The 15,893-nt window shown below is 39.7% G+C and overlaps 3 protein-coding genes and 1 long non-coding RNA gene across 4 annotated transcripts in view; 3 read left to right on the top strand and 1 right to left on the bottom strand.

The window, feature by feature from the left end:
- The window catches only part of LOC134649606 (ATP-dependent (S)-NAD(P)H-hydrate dehydratase), a 395,537-nt gene that overhangs the window by 24,448 nt on the left and 355,196 nt on the right, over window positions 1-15,893 (top strand). The window lies entirely within an intron of this gene.
- On the top strand, window positions 103-4,058 carry LOC134649506 (signal recognition particle 19 kDa protein). Its single transcript, XM_063504261.1, has 4 exons — window positions 103-261; window positions 343-520; window positions 1,192-1,331; window positions 3,923-4,058. The coding sequence occupies exons 1-4, from the start codon at window positions 206-208 to the stop codon at window positions 3,990-3,992; spliced, it is 444 nt and encodes a 147-aa protein (XP_063360331.1). The 5' UTR covers window positions 103-205; the 3' UTR covers window positions 3,993-4,058.
- LOC134649707 (uncharacterized) lies at window positions 4,542-15,540 on the bottom strand. The gene is made up of 8 exons (XM_063504535.1): window positions 15,394-15,540; window positions 13,490-13,582; window positions 12,566-12,664; window positions 12,225-12,311; window positions 10,514-10,606; window positions 6,499-6,600; window positions 6,285-6,353; window positions 4,542-5,716 (listed from the first exon to the last, which is right to left on the bottom strand). The coding sequence occupies exons 1-8, from the start codon at window positions 15,446-15,448 to the stop codon at window positions 4,542-4,544; spliced, it is 1,773 nt and encodes a 590-aa protein (XP_063360605.1). The 5' UTR covers window positions 15,449-15,540.
- LOC134649503 (uncharacterized) lies at window positions 8,550-8,892 on the top strand. The gene is made up of 2 exons (XR_010096966.1): window positions 8,550-8,798; window positions 8,831-8,892. It is a non-coding gene; the product is annotated as an uncharacterized LOC134649503 (long non-coding RNA).

Below are 15,893 nucleotides of genomic sequence, written 5' to 3'. Positions count from 1 at the left end.
GGGAACTTTTGAAAGGGCATTATATAAATATTTGACGGTTTCCACAAGGTCTTGAACGAACTCATATCTTTACTATTTCTACAGGTTATCTTTTTGACGTTGACAAGTCATTTTATTGAGAAATAACACCATTCTACTGAGCATACGTGTATGTTTATTATTTCGTGTGATTTGGCTATAAACGAAATTATTAATCAAAGCAACCATGGCTGCAATGATAACTTCATGGAACCCAGAAAAAAAACACAGTGAAGTCGAAAGGTAAGGTTGTTGAAGTTATTTTATGTTTTGACCCAATGACGATTTCTTGGGTGTATTTGACCAGGACGTGGTATTTTACAGGTGGATTTGTATTTATCCTGCATATCTGAACAGTAAGAAGACTTTGGCTCAAGGTCGTAGGCTACCGAAGTCCTCCTGTGTCGAGAATCCTACTCACCAAGAGATTAGGGATGTACTCGTAGCGACGGGATTGCCTGTAGGTGTGGAAAACAAGTTGTACCCACGGGAGCAAAGCAAGGTTAGTGACAATTGGTATATAAATATCAACTTTGTTTGATGTCTAATAAAACTAAACTCTTACACACACATTAACCCTGAAAACAATACACTCCTTTTTTTGGGCAGTTGTGTAAAACCTGTTGTTTCTCTCCAGAGCTGAATGGTTTTCTAGTGACAGTAGATGTTTAGGGTGAGCCGTGTTAGGGTTTTGTGAATGCCACAGAACGGCTCAGGACAGGAAGTCATGTTAAGAGTTTTTAAGTTTTGCAGTAATTTCATTATAAACTTGTTAAGTTATAATTGATACAATGATGACAAAGACAGCCTTCGAAGTATTTCCATGGGTGTATTTGTTGTTTTCCATTTTAACTTGAAAAATCTAACACTAAGAACACAGCTTGACAAGTACGAGACATACTGATGTGCCGTCGTAAAGTTTCCATGCGAAATTTCCATGTGTAAAAAATTAGGAAACTTCTCATACTTTTGAATAGGAATCAAAGTTTTCCATTTTCAAAAGTTTGCTTTGTTTCATGTGAAATTTTCCTGAAATTTTTAAACTGTTCGTAGCTTGGTGCATTGAAAAGTGTGACAATAACAGGACATAAATCCTTTTTAAGCACCTTAAGAAAAAGGAGGTTCTCAGTTTGACCCGTATGTATTTAAAAACAATACATTTGCAATTTTCAGGAAATGCTGTTCAGAGGCAGGATAAGGGTTCAGATAAAGAATGACGATGGAACCCCACTCAAAACAGAGTTCCAGACCAGGGAATCCGTCATGAAGTATATTGGTGAATCAATACCTAAACTGAAGACCCGCCAAAACAGGTATTTATTTTCTTCTTATTATAGTTAGTTTTTTTAGCATGAAAAAAAAGGTAAACAATCTTGACATGTCTTATTGTTGAAAAACACCTTTGAAAAATAAGTCACCGCAAATATGTAACAATTATGAATCATATATGATTATTTACATTCTGTTGCTTTCATAAATAATAGTTACTGATTTTTAAAAAGCGTTTTTCAATTAAAAGACACATCAAGATCGCATAGTCTTTTTCTAATGCAAAAAAAATTAAGTACACTACAGTACAGTCAGTTCTATAGTTTGTGAAAAATATGTAGAGTATGAAATGAGAGATGTGGTTAGAAATTAAACTTATTATCAACAGTAAAAGTTGATATTAGAATTTTTGGTTTTTATTTGAATACTGCATCACCTGCTCAAATTACTTGTTTTTCTTTGCCTTGTGTCCACTACTTGAAGGTTGTCTGGAAGATATCACTTTTTATCGATAAGACCGCCTTTTCTGTTGTATGACCATAGTTGAAATAAATTTAGCTATGCTTTAATTTTTATGTCATGCTTCTTGTGATATTGGTGACAATAAAGTATATTAGTATCACAGAACATATTAAAGAGGTTAGAATGGCTATCGCGCGCAGTTAGTATCGGAACCGGTGTCGCCGCTCGTTCCTCTCCACATTTACTAACACTCGCGCAACGCTAGTAAAAAGTTGTGTGCATGGTGAATGGATACGCCTCCTTTAGACAGATTTGATGTCTGGCTTCTTAATCTGAAGGTTATTGTGGCGCAAAAGGCATGTTTACTTCGTTTTTAGGTCAGCGCGGGCGAGTAGCATGCGAGAGTTTGCTCAAAACCGGCGGCGACACGTACCCTGCTCGCATCGCCATTCTAACTTGTTCTGTGATTAGTATTGTATTGTAACAAGTGTACCTATATTGTATAGTTTGTAGCTTTCTAATAGACCCCGAAGGCTAATCCTATTGTCTATTGTTCAGTAAAACCGCACGTGCTACGAGGGGTATTCAAAATATTCTCGGTATGAGAATGAAAACAAACAAGTACGAAAAGTTTGATATTTTTATTTTTCAATATACTCCCCCCCTATGTTCATACACTTAAAAGATCGATCAATTATTTTTTTTAATCCCTCGTAAAAATATTTTTTATCTTTCGTGTAAAAATGCTCCTCCACTGCCGCCTTCAATGCTTCATCGTCAGAAAATTTATTTCCACGCAGATCCTTTTTAAGATTGGGGAGCAAAAAGAAGTCGCTGGGGGCTAAGTCCGGACTATACGGTGGGTGAGTAACAGTTTTAAACCCACGTTCAACAATAGCTGCCTTGGCAATATGAGCAGTATGGACGGGGGCGTTGTCATGCAGAAGCAGAATACCTTTGGTTAACTTTCCTCGCCTCTTTTCTTTAATTACATCCTTTAATTGACGTAGAATGTTAGCGTAGTACTGTCCTGTGATATTTACACCTTTTTCTTTATAATCGATTAGTAATACTCCTTCACAATCCCAAAATATCGTGGCCATGACCTTGCCAGCTGAAGGGATGACCTTCAACTTCTTGGGATGAGCTGAACCCTTAATGTGCCACTGCATGGACTCTTGTTTACTCTCTGGGTCATAATGATGAACCCAGGTTTCATCTCCAGTAACTATTCTTTGCAGCACCTCATCAGGATTTTCACCGCACAGGTCAATAAAATCGGAACAACAAGCTACACGCATGTCTTTTTGAAGCCGAGTCAGCATTCGCGGAACCCATCTTGCACTTACTTTTGACATATTAAGATGGTCATGTATAATATCATGTACGGTACCAATAGAGAGATTGGTTACTTGTGCTATAGATTTTACCTTCACTCGACCATCTTCCAATATAAGTTTTTCCACTTTATCAATATTTTCTTGTGAAGTAGCTACTACAGGCCGGCCAGGTCTAGGGTCATCTTCAACACTCTCCCTTCCGCGTTTAAACTCGCTTGACCACTTTTGAATGGTAGATAAAGAAGGAGCAGACTCACGGTAAACACAATCCATTTCCTCTTTTATGGTTTTTTGATTTTTACCCTGTTTGTCAAGAATTTTATCACGCATCGATGTTCTAATTTAGTTAACATTGTCAATTCGCACAGGATGTTCATGTTTGTTCAGCAATTGCAGAAAAACAAAAGACTATCTCGGTTCGAATTATACTTTTTTTTAATGTCAATGAATAAACCTTAGCGGCCAGTAACGAAAGAAATTTTAGAAGAGGTCGTAAGATATCAATACCGAGAATATTTTGAACGCCCCTCGTACTTACCTGCAAAAAAGGGTCCTAATTATTCTATTTGGCACCTGAGCGCGGGCTAGTCCAACGCTCAAAAAACCAGTGTAGGTGCGCTCTCCGATAACGCGCCTTTGTTACGCATCTCGATGACACATTTTAGACTGGTTCTGTAGCGTTCGACTCGCCGGCACTCAGTAACCGAAGTACCGATTTTTTATGCAGGTGGTTGTGGCACGTGGCACGAGCGGTTTTTCTTAACAATAGACAATAGGATTAGCCTTCGGGGTCTATTAGAAAGCTACAAACTATAACTTGTTTTTAATTGCAGGCCTGCCGACCAGCAGCCTCAGGCGCAGCAAATCACCAGCAAGAGCAAGGGGAAGAAGGGCCGCCGATAATAACATAGACATACATTATATATTATTCATATTATTATTTCTTATTATATAAAACAAAACTAAAAATGTATTTTTTATTTTACTATACAATGTTTATAATGTATTAGTGGTAATCGCCACACTAATTGTACCTACGTCCCAACAAGCTTTTAACTTGCAAGACAAATAAAACTAGAGGTCAGAGCTTTCTAGATGTTTTTTATGCTTAGAGTTAGGGACACTAAGCACAAAGAATTTGGTACATTAACCCGACTGTACCTATCTCTATCGCACGCGCTCTATTGCTGTCCCGCCCATGTTGCCGGCGATCAATGCACTGTGCGAGCGGGACCGCAATTAATTATGCGCTTGCGTTAGAGATAGAAACAGGAGGGTAACGTACAGTCAGCTGCAGACAAAAGGTACCACCACCACCCCTGCATACAAACTTCTATGCAGGGGTGGTACGTTTAATCTGTAGCTGACTGTACCTACCTTAGAAATCTGTAATATTACAGACATGTTGCTATTATCCTAGGAACCATTAAAAATCAACAATCACTAATAATACTAATTAGGACTAATTCGGATCGATTTCTCTGTAAGCTTATTCCTACCATTAATATCCCTAGCCACGCTATATCCATCAAAAATGGCCACAACATGATTGTCTTGGGTACGTTGATTCAGAAAATTAGGGTCAAGGATATCGTTGATCGGTATCAATCCTTGAATGACTTGACGAAGTCTTTGATCTTCTGCGGGAGCTGTGCCATTCCCGTCAGGCCCTCGTTCAGCACTGGCGTGATCGTGTGCGACATCGACGAAGCTTTCTTCACCAGATTTTTGGGCCGGTACGGGTTCTGCGTCAACAATAAAGACTTTATCGGGTAGTCTTGGTAATCTTCGTACGTCTCTTGGTATTTGTAGCGTTTCCCCTCTAATTTGGAGCGTAGCTTTTGTGTCAGTGTCATTTCCTCTGACGAAGCTGTGGGTTGAGTTTTCTGTTTCCTCTTCTGTTTTGTTGATGTTGTTTCGATATCGGGTTCCGGTACTGTATCCATCGCGGCATTTATCGACTCGTGTAGGGCTACAGGAATCTTCCTCATTAGATGGTGAATAGGTTTGTTTTCGTCCGCTGGGATTATATTCATCACTTCCATTATTCCTGGCGATATGTCTCTCAGTGTCTCCGTGAAATGGGGTGCTGCTTCTCTCACTGACTCCATTATCGTCTCTCCGATTGCTGCTGGTATTTCTTGTAGATGGTAATGGTAGGTCCGTATCTGGTCGGAGAGTGTAGACGTCACTAAAGGGAGTAGTATAGGTTGTGGTGTCGGGAGTCTCAGTCGTGGGATCCTGGGTGTCAGGGGTCTCCGGGGGGACAGTAGTGGGAGCAGTAACTGTCTTTTTCTGCGGCTTAGATTCTGAGGATGCAAGGTCGGCGTGTTTTCCTGGTAATTTTGGATTGCGTCTTGGTTTTCTACGGCGGACGGGCTCGATAGACTCGCTAGAGTCAGGGGAAAGAATACCATCCACAAGTAAACCAATCCGTTTAATGAGAGGTATGTACCGGTGATTGAATACTGCATTTTCATCAGCTTCCCGCTTCGTTGATTGGTTTCTACGCTTGAGACGGGGCGTGAAGGAGTATTTAATCTTTTTTGGTTTCAGAGGAGACCTTATTTCGAACCTCTTTCTGAATTTCAGAGGTGATATTGTCCTGGCCAGTGAGAATATATTTTCTGTAAAGAGAAACTTTTGTTAATATATGAAAGAGCAGTGAAATGTTTGATTGAAAACACATTGGCCACTTCAGCACGATAGCGATGGCACCTGGGGGCAAATGGCGTACGCAGAGAAACGAAACGATTGCCAATCTTGACTCTAGGCCCCCTGGGCGATGAACGAACGAAGTGCCCAGGAGGCCTTATCAGTCTTTTCTCAGTAGGTATTAAGGTTTACGAGGAGTCACCTACCTGGTAACTGTAGCTACCAGGGATCGGATACCGGTATTTTTTGTATGGGAACGGAAACGGTATTTTTTCGTTCTTTGCTAATTACTTCATTTCTAATTGGGCAATCTAATAATACGAAGTTGTAACCTAAAAACACAACTGAGTCCTACATTTCGAGTATAAAATAATTCGAAAAATATGGTTATTTCTAAGTTTTTGCAAAAAACCGGTTCCGATCCCTGGTAGCTACCACGAACATTGAAATTCGAAGATCGTCTATTCTGCGTTTCCACCGGTCGGATACCTAATGCAAGAGTGATGGAGATAATTATTGAATTTTGTCGATGGTACTTGCCTGCTGACTCGAAGGGTTTATGAGATAAGGTTGGCAGAAATTTGCTACGATGCAACCGAAGCCCCCCGCCTGAAAGAAAATATTTAAGGTGTAGGTATTATACTTATTATAATTTGCCCTTAACTAACGTAGGTACTAACAGGGCAAGTTAAATAAAAGCTTGTAAAATTTTTGTTTTAAATTATCTTTCTATTCTACTTTTACTCAAACGTACCCGGTGTCTTCGATAAAAGGCTTTCTATTCTGTCCTTGGCTGAAGATTTTTCTGTAGCGAACAAATCTTTCAGGGAGAATATTTTTCTTCGCGGTTTTTTAGCTGAAAATAAAATAATAACTCTCAATTAATACATCTTAAACAATTTCGTCTAAAAACGCACACACTAATTTTTATTTTGATCGCTACGCCACTAACCTAACCAGAGACCATTAATATTAATAGAAATTCAGCTCCTAATTTCAGAAGTTGCAAGTCCCTGTAGGTTGTATTTAATCAATAACTAAACATGCTTCCTTGTCCAAGGACACCCACGCTAAAGCGCTTAACTAGACCGCCAGATTAAAAATAAACGTTAGCAGTCGTTCCTAATAAATTAAAATAAGTCCTGAAAGAAAATTTTCATTTTAACTTGCACTTTAAAGCGCGACTTAAGTCGTGATTCAGTAACGACTAACTGTTACATTCCTGACAAAATGTATGGGATTTGACATTGACCGTCAGTTTTGTAACGATTGCTAACCGGCCTTTAAAGGGGCACAGTTAAGTGAAAATGCCCAGCTGCAGAAGTTGCTAAGCGGGCGAGGTGTTCAAAATGATCTTGACGCGACTTTATTGTTAATAGAATAAGAGCTCGTCTAAATGACGATGAAGTCATTTAGACGAGCATTGTGACCATGAAACAATTATTCACACCATACAAAATGCTCTATACGGGATAGCGCGAGATCTAACACCTGGATCAGCAAAAGTAAATCGCCAGAAGTTTAGTACTGAGACCAGAGACCTTCTAGAAGAAAGGAGAACTCTACTACGCGAAGGCAAAGGGGGAACAGACTACTTTAAAAACCTTTGCACCAGAACTAGAAAGCAAGTCGAGGCAGACATTGATGCATATCGGGAAAAAACCGTTAAGCATATAATAGACAAATATCAGGGCCCTAAGGTATTTCGCAAAGCTTTAAAACCAGGAAAACAGCAAATCACTAAACTCTTAGATGAAAATAACCAGCTTGGAATAGAGTTAAAGCAACTACTAGAAATAACACACAAATATTACTCAAACTTATACACATCCCAAAACCCCAAACCAAGAGGAGTGGCGAAACGCAAAATTATGAACGTTGGCTCTGAAGATGTTCCGGAAATAACAACATGCGAAATTGAACATGCCCTCAGAAAAATGAAAAATGGCAAGTCGCCCGGCAGTGACAACATCGTTATTGAGATGGTAAAGGATGGAGGAGATAGAGTGATTGAGCTACTTAAAACGGCTTTCAACAAATGCTTGGAGGAGCAAACTATACCCGAGGTCTGGAATTGTGCCACAGTCATCTTACTTCATAAAAAAGGCAATAAAGCAGATTTGAACAACTATCGCCCCATCAGCTTGCTATCACACCTGTATAAACTCTTTACGAAGATCATTACTCTACGCCTCACCAAGAAACTTGACTCATATCAGCCAATGGAGCAAGCTGGATTCAAGAGTGATAACAGCACGTTGGATCATATATTGTCTATGAGAATAATTATAGAAAAGACGACTGAATATCAAATGCCCTTGTGGTTAGCATTTATTGATTACAAAAAAGCATTTGACAGTGTTGAAACATGGTCGGTCATAGAATCACTGCAAAATGCACGTATAGATCACCGATATACTGCCCTAATCGAAAATATGTACAGGAGAGCCACCTTAAAAGTGAACCTACCCCCGCTGACGGAGCCAGTTCGGATTGAGAAGGGCGTACGACAAGGTGATACGCTTTCACCAAAATTGTTTACTCTGGTGCTAGAGGACATCTTAAAAAGCCTGAACTGGGAAAATCGTGGATTGAACATATGGGGTAGTCGCTTAAATAATTTGCGGTTCGCTGATGATATTGTTTTGTTGGCAAGTAACCCCGCTGAACTTCAAAGTATGATTCAAGAACTCAGCGATGCCTCTATACGGTGTGGCCTGGAAATGAATCTAGACAAGACAAAAGTTATGACAAATACAGATGTCAAGGCGAATATTTTCTATTCTATTCTTTTTAATATCACAGTTAACCATACTGCCATCGAAACGGTCGATAAATACGTGTATTTGGGACAAGAGATAGTGACTGGAAAGAATAACCAAACCAATGAAATCAACAGACGCGTACGGCTAGCCTGGGCAGCCTATTCCAATCTCGAGTTTGCCTTCAAAATGAAACTTAAGGCCGAACAAAAAGCACGCATATTTGATCAATGTATCCTGCCTGTTCTCACTTATGGAGCTGAAACCTGGGTTTTCACCAAAGGCATATTACGTAAACTAAGCGTTGTCCAGCGGGCGCTAGAGAGAAAACTGGTGGGGATCACATTGAGAGACCGTAAAACGAATGAGTGGCTGAGACAGCAGAGCAAGGTCACGGATGTTGTAAAACGCGTAGCCAGTTTGAAGTGGGAATGGGCTGGTCATATGGCACGAAAGACCGACTCGTGGAGTAAAAGAATACTCGAGTGGCGACCATGGGGAGAAGAACGTCCTCCAAGTAGACCCAATATGCGTTGGGAAGACGACATCAAAAGGGCTGCGGGGATGAGATGGCTCCAGGTTGCACAGAACCGTGACGAATGGAGAAGAATGAAGGAGGCCTACACCCGAAGGGTAGAAAAGGGCTAAAGAGAGAGAGAGAGAGAGAGAGAGAGAATAAGAGCGTGTCAAGGTAATTTTGAACACCTCGCCCGCTTAGCAACTTCTGCTGCTGACTACTACGTAGGTACTTATTGAAATTATACCTATTGGAATAGTATTGATGTCATATCTTCATAAGAGCCGGTACAGACGGACTCGGGACTGCAACTTGTAGTTGGCGTGCAGTTCCCACACAAGGTGCAGTCGGCTTCCAGTCTATCTGTATCGGCCCTAATGCTAAACCAATGGTAGAGTCCGTTCGGAAAGAGAAGAGTCGTGGAATGTATTGGGCTCCATACATTCCCGACTCTTCTCTTTCCGCACAGACCAAGGTACGATCTGAAAATTTAACCGCAATTGAATTAGATAGGGATTGAATTGGTTGTTTCTGAATGTAGACTTGGGTTTGATGTCTAATAAAATATCTGACAATGCATTAAAAAATCTCGAAGCATTTTACTTAAACTTGTAACTAAAGATATTAGGTAGATACTTAATTATTTTGAATGCTGAACATTCAGGGTTTAGGATGTTTGTCCAAAATTGAATTATTATACACATTTCAGAATTCGATTGAAGTACCTAAGCGCTAATACAACAGTGCTACATTTACGCAACGTCAAGATACCTACTCAAGGGACTGTATCATCATTTAGCGCAAATTTAACTTCGAAAAATGATTCAATAAGTATTCAATACTCCCGACGGTTTAATGCTCCGGGCTCCCCTATAATACCTATAAATAACAATGAAGCGGAAATATTACGTGTAATCATTTTACTAAACCTCTGCAATCCATATTTTAGCACGGTAAGCGGTAAAATAAATAGGTATGTACCTACAGCGTTGCTAAACAACAGCACGCCGGAAGAGAAATTAATTTATGCACAATATTAATTTGGCTCTCAGTTTGGTGTCTGCGCGAAGCACTTGGCCCCCTGGTTTCAGTTTGTTTATTTACAGAATGTTGCTGCCCGATAACTTGGGCATATTGCGTTCAATAGTTCGAGTTTCAAATCGAGGAGGTACCTACTCTTTGTGATTGGGTTGTATAAAATTACCATTTGTTCCGCAATCATTGCGATATTATTTAGAATATTTATAAATTCAATAAGTACCTTACCTACTTACAGGTAAATAAAATGTCTTAAGTTTACATTAAGTTGTTAAAGTTCCCTTCACTTAGGAGCAAGATAGCAAAAAAAGTATAGGTTCGGCGACTGAACAGAGTCTATGAGCCCTTAAATAACTTATAATTAATGTAAAACTTAGAAATATATTTTTCCTGAAGAAATAATTTCTAGAAGTTAGGTATCGAAATACAACAAAAGCATCCTTTGTACTTACCAAATATTTTAGGCAAACGTGTTTTTTCCAAATTTTGTCGTGATTCTGATGGCGAACTTTCTTTTGTGGAGGGCTTTGTCGAGAGCGCTACACCTAATGAATAAAAAGAAAACAAGTTATAATACATATAACTAGGTAAGGTGTATACGGATAATTCCAAATGCCGAAAACCGTCGGATAATTCCATAAAGGGACTCTTAGTATGATGGAATTTTGGGTGATTTTTATCTAGTTTTCGGAATTCTCCGACATACGAAAGTACCCGAATACACCCTATTTGTTCGACACGCGATGCGACATGCGTAGGTACTATACTAGCGGCCCGATTCGGATTTTGAAATAGACATCTATAAGATATATTTTAGACATCACCAAGATACGATATCGATATGTTTAAGATCTAACCTGTCAAATTTGACATTTGCGCGATTCTGGAGATACTCTTGAACGATTTCCACAAGATATGGCTTAGAGATCCAATTCACATCTATTAGATATCTAATTCTATCTAACGTAAAAGTGACATTGGTTACCCGAATTGCGCTGCAAAAGAGAACTAGTTGAAATCTAAACTATAACGTATTAGATCTAGTACGTGTCGTCTCTTGTGAATTTCTTGAGGTTCGAATACGGCAGTAGAGCTACTAGTGAGTCCTTAACATTTTCAGGTTCCAGGCTATAAAAACGAACACCGTGTAATGACCATTAACAACACCATATCGATCTACTTTAATGCTGACAGTACATTTAACTATTGTATCTGAATATTAACCGGAATTTAACGACATTCGTGCAACGGTACTATTGCAGCCCTCTGGGGAGTGGTCGCTGTTGGTAAAACTCGTAAAATAGGAGTAAGTAAGTATTTGTGCAATTTCTAAAAGCGCTGCTACGGACTGCAGATATCACTTGGACTTATTTTAATAACAGCGAGTCATGAGTTAGATTCATGCTCAAGAGGAAAAGAAACTAGTAACAAAATGCGTTACTCTTGTCGTGGAATATGACCGGCCTGAATATAATTTGTCAAATATTTTGTCAGTAGCAATAGAATAAAACAATTTAACTATAAGTATCTACCTATTCTTCCCTTTTTGGGGTGCCAATACTAGTGTAAGAAAAATACAGTAGGTAAGATTCTCTCTGCCTATGCTCCAGTGAAAAATGGATTATTCCCACTAGTTACCACCAAGTTGTTACCAGTGGTAACTACTGGGAATTTTTTTCCCACCTTTTACCACTGGTTAGGTTAGTAGTTGAAACCTTGAAAAATTAACAATAGGAGATTTAGCGTATGTCTGTTAAGCTAACTTTGCACCGATTTCAATAGGTCAAAGCGAGGGAGTGTCTTTATAAAGGTCAAACTTTACATTAATGATGACATTGTCAAACTTTGTCATTGCAAAATCCATGCAGAGTTAGCTTGGTCCGACTTTAACCTTTTGGACGCCTATGACCGATATATACGCACCACAGGTCCAACGCCAAAGACGGATTAATCGGTCATAGACCACAGAGCAACATATATAGACCTAGGTGCATGTGCATAAAGTTCAATTTCAGTGTTGACACTTCGGTGACGTGGCGTCTGAGTGACAGCTTTTGTGTTTGACACGGCGGCGTCCAAAAGGTTAACTCAAACAGGGGTGCAGTAAATACAAGCCATTTCAGTATCCCTGAAAACAGTAATGGTTTGATTGTTAGACATTACCTGATTTAGTATTCTGAGACTTCTTTTCCTGTTTACTTTCTGCAGCAATGAGTTCATTCAGTGACACGGTCTTTATGCGCTTGGTTGCTGAAAAAAATAAATAAGAAATTGTCAGGTAAATCACATTTTAAGTATTGTCCCTATTCATCCCCGTAGGTCTAGCATGAGTTGCGTTCTCGCGCGCGAGTCCATACTTGAAGTCGCGCGCGAGAACGCAACTCATGCTAGACCGCCTGATATCCCTAATCCCTATTGACGGGTTTCCATTGCCATTCCATGCCATTCACCCCGGTTGACGGTACCTATCTATTAGACAGAATGCAGTAATGTTTGTACCATACCTGATTTGGTAAGTTTAGATGTATTTTCCCGTCGCTCTTGTTTACTTTCTGCAGCAATAAGTTCATTGAGGGACACGGTCTGTACGCCGCGCTTGGTTGCTGCGAAAATAAAAGATACATGTCAATATCAGGGAAAAATTCGTTAGGTTATCTACTTCTCGGAGCGCTGGTAGCCTAACGCGCCTTGACCGAAGCCAGTCGCGCAATGTTATGGCCAGCGCGTAACAGTAAGAGGCAAGAGCTTGCGACTTTGGATCCAGAGGTTGCGGTAACCTATACCAATGAGTTTTTCGGAACTTATATACCTGCATTACCTGCCTACGATATGTCATTTAAAATTTAACAGTCACTTTTCGGAGAAGGAACACATTGTTAGGCAACCGGACTAATCCCAATAAGGCCTAGTTTATCTTCTGGGCTAGAAGGTCAAATGGCAGTCGCTTTTGTAAAAACTAGTACCTACGTCTATTCTTGGGATTAGGCCAAGTGTACCTCAAGCTCTCACCAGTCGTTGCAAAAAGCCGGAACATCGCGAAGATGATGATAAGCGATAGAGAGGCAAATAGACGAACAAATAAAACGAAATATAATTCTGGTTCGCGGCAGGGCTTCAGATTTTTTGACCATAGACAATATTATTTAACCTTTTCGACGCCGTGTCAAACCCAAAAGCTGTCACGCTAACGCCACGTCACCGAAGTGTCAATTAACTGAAATTGAACTTTATGCATATGCACGTAGGTCTATGTTGCTCTGTTGTCTGTGACCGATTAATCGGTCTTTGGCGTTGAATTGAACCTACGGTGCGGATATATTGGTCATTGGCGTCCAAAAGGTTAAACAAGCATTAATTCCTATAACTCTTAAACTTATATCCCTAAAACTTATATAGGTAGGTACCTACATACAATATCTTGGACTTACCTGAGTTGCCTGTGGGTTTAGTATGTTGCTCCAGCTTTTGTTTGCTCTCAGCGGCGATAAGCTCATTCAGCGAGACGGGCTTAGCTACTAAGTCTGCGGACAAAAAGTTAACTCTATATTTTAAAAGGTTTAGGAGATAATGTTGAGCTAGATCGAAATTGCGGTTTATATCACATGGCAATTTTTTTTCGTTATTGGTTGAGTCTGCTTTTTAACTGACAGCACTGTACGAGAGAGAGTTATATTATTTTGTGGGTACAAAGGTATACTGTAACTTTCCAGATTACAGCGTTTCACACACTTCATTTAGTAACTGACGACAGGGACGTAGCAATGCGTAGAAGTGAGATGCAGATATCTCTAATTATCTACCGTGTCTTACGTATAGTAGCTATAGTCTGTCAAACAACTTTGTCAGTAAAAAAAGGCGCGAAATTCTAATTTTGTATGGGATGATAGCCCTTCGCGCCTATGTACATTTTTTAAAGTCGCTTTTTTCTACTGACGGAAATGGCTTGACAGACTATAAGTACATCCCTACCGTCAGTGATTCACTTCTATAACTTTTCACTTCCCATGCTCGTAAACTTCGTCTTTATGTCATAGTGGGCCGTGTAGTGCCGATGAATGGAGGGGCGTTCACTTTGTGTCAATTAGTGGAGGGGCGTTGTTTTTTTTGTGTCGACTAGTGGAGGGACTTTCATATTTGTATATATACGTTACCTTGTATCTAGGTTCCTGCCAGTTTCAAAAAAACGTCTAACTAGAGTAAGGACTGGAATACCCACAACAGAAACAAAAGCACAAAAATACGCGTACAAAAGGCTAACTTACCCCTTTGCGGGATATTTACCGTTTCAAAGTTTCCGGACTTCCTATTTATGTTAAGGCGAAATAGGTTCAAAGGAGACCTGCAGAAGGTAAAATGGAGCTTGGAAATTTTCACTTCGTTTTACGAAAACTACAGAAGATGAGTTTGTCTTTTTGTGTCAATTCCGCGGTACGGTCTGCGTCAAAGTAGCGTATCAAACTATGCTGCAAAAGTAGGTATCTATCATTCTCTGATAGCCTAACACAAATAGATTACCTATAGGTTACTCTATACGAGTATAATCTGGGAGACCGAGCTTTGCTCGGAAAAATGCGCGTTTTCCCAGATATAAGACCTAGATACTTAGATTCTTCGCCCCCGAAAACCCCCATATAGCAAATCTCATCAGATTGTTAGAGCCGTTTCCGAGATTCCCAAAATATATAAATGTATATATAGGCACATACATACAAGAATTGCAAGTTTAAAGGTAGATATAAGATTAAACTGTTTCTGTGTGTCAGATACTTTTGAACGCAGACTGTCGAAATATATATCTGTTTGGAAAAGTAATTTCGAGGGTGGTAGATACTTTTAATTTGGCGCATTGTTTGATATGCTACTATTGATGCTGACTGTACCACGGTTATGTCACAACAAACACACTAGGGTTCGTCTATGTTAACTGTACACAGATATTGAAGTGATAAAATGTGAAAAATGCCACTATGAACGTGAATTTAATTGGGATTTTAACATTCCTAGTGGCACTACTTTCACTGCAAAGTCTGGTTCAACTTTAACCTTTTATGTGTGATGGTCAAAAGTCAAAAGCCTCAGTTGTGCTGTATACATCTTAGAGGATATAACCAAACGGAGACTTGTCTGTAATTTTCTGTACAAAACAGTCTGCCGATTTTTGCGGGGGAGGGGCACGTCAAATGTATACGTAACGTAAAAATAGCCATGTCAGATAAACGCAGTCCATACATTGTGTATGACCATTGGCTGCCTATTTTCGACAGAGGGGAACGCCTGTTAATGGCTACTCCGTTTGGTTACGTCCTCTAAGGGGTAATACTGCTGTACTCACGCGTTACGATGACACAATTAATAACCACGTAGAGTTGCCATCTCCGGATTTCCATTTTCAAACATTTTTGCACCGATCACTCCCCGAGCCCACTGGTAACGTTGCAACCCGTCTCTCTTCTGACGTTTCGTTTAATTGTTGACAAAAGTTACAAATCAGCAATTTAATCATTACGTGTTCTCTGTCGTCTGTTGACAGTATCACCGTTTGCAAGAGTCACAGTTTTAGGGAAAACCAGTCAATTGTGACCCAAGATCCATAATCACTACACCTTATAAAACAAAGTCCCCCGCCGCATCTGTCTGTTTGTGTGTTTGAATGTTCGCGATAAACTCAAAAACTACAGAACGTATTTTCATGCGGTTTTCTCTTATCGATAGAGTGATTCTTGCGGAAGGTTTGTGTATAATTTGTTAACCCGTGCAAAGGGGAGGGTCGCTAGTTGCTTATAATTCTACACAAACAAGTACCTATTTATATCAATTATAGCTCACGAAGCT

The sequence above is a fragment of the Cydia amplana genome, chromosome 7 (genome assembly GCF_948474715.1).
Source record: "Cydia amplana chromosome 7, ilCydAmpl1.1, whole genome shotgun sequence".
NCBI lineage: Eukaryota > Metazoa > Arthropoda > Insecta > Lepidoptera > Tortricidae > Cydia > Cydia amplana.
The sequence above is the reverse complement of the archived record's forward strand: the minus strand, read 5'-3'. Positions and strand labels throughout refer to the sequence as shown.

Bases quoted from the DNA above. Each gene is read 5' to 3' on its own strand.
- LOC134649506 (XM_063504261.1), top strand. From the start codon at position 206: ATGGCTGCAATGATAACTTCATGGAACCCAGAAAAAAAACACAGTGAA. The intron at 521-1,191 runs GTTAGTGACAAT...TGCAATTTTCAG, and splicing joins ACCCACGGGAGCAAAGCAAG to GAAATGCTGTTCAGAGGCAG. The intron at 1,332-3,922 runs GTATTTATTTTC...TTTTAATTGCAG, and splicing joins CTGAAGACCCGCCAAAACAG to GCCTGCCGACCAGCAGCCTC.
- LOC134649707 (XM_063504535.1), bottom strand. From the start codon at position 15,448: ATGGAAATCCGGAGATGGCAACTCTACGTGGTTATTAATTGTGTCATC. The intron at 13,583-15,393 runs GTGAGTACAGCA...TTTTGTCCGCAG, and splicing joins TAATTGTGTCATCGTAACGC to ACTTAGTAGCTAAGCCCGTC. The intron at 12,665-13,489 runs GTAAGTCCAAGA...TTATTTTCGCAG, and splicing joins TAAACCCACAGGCAACTCAG to CAACCAAGCGCGGCGTACAG.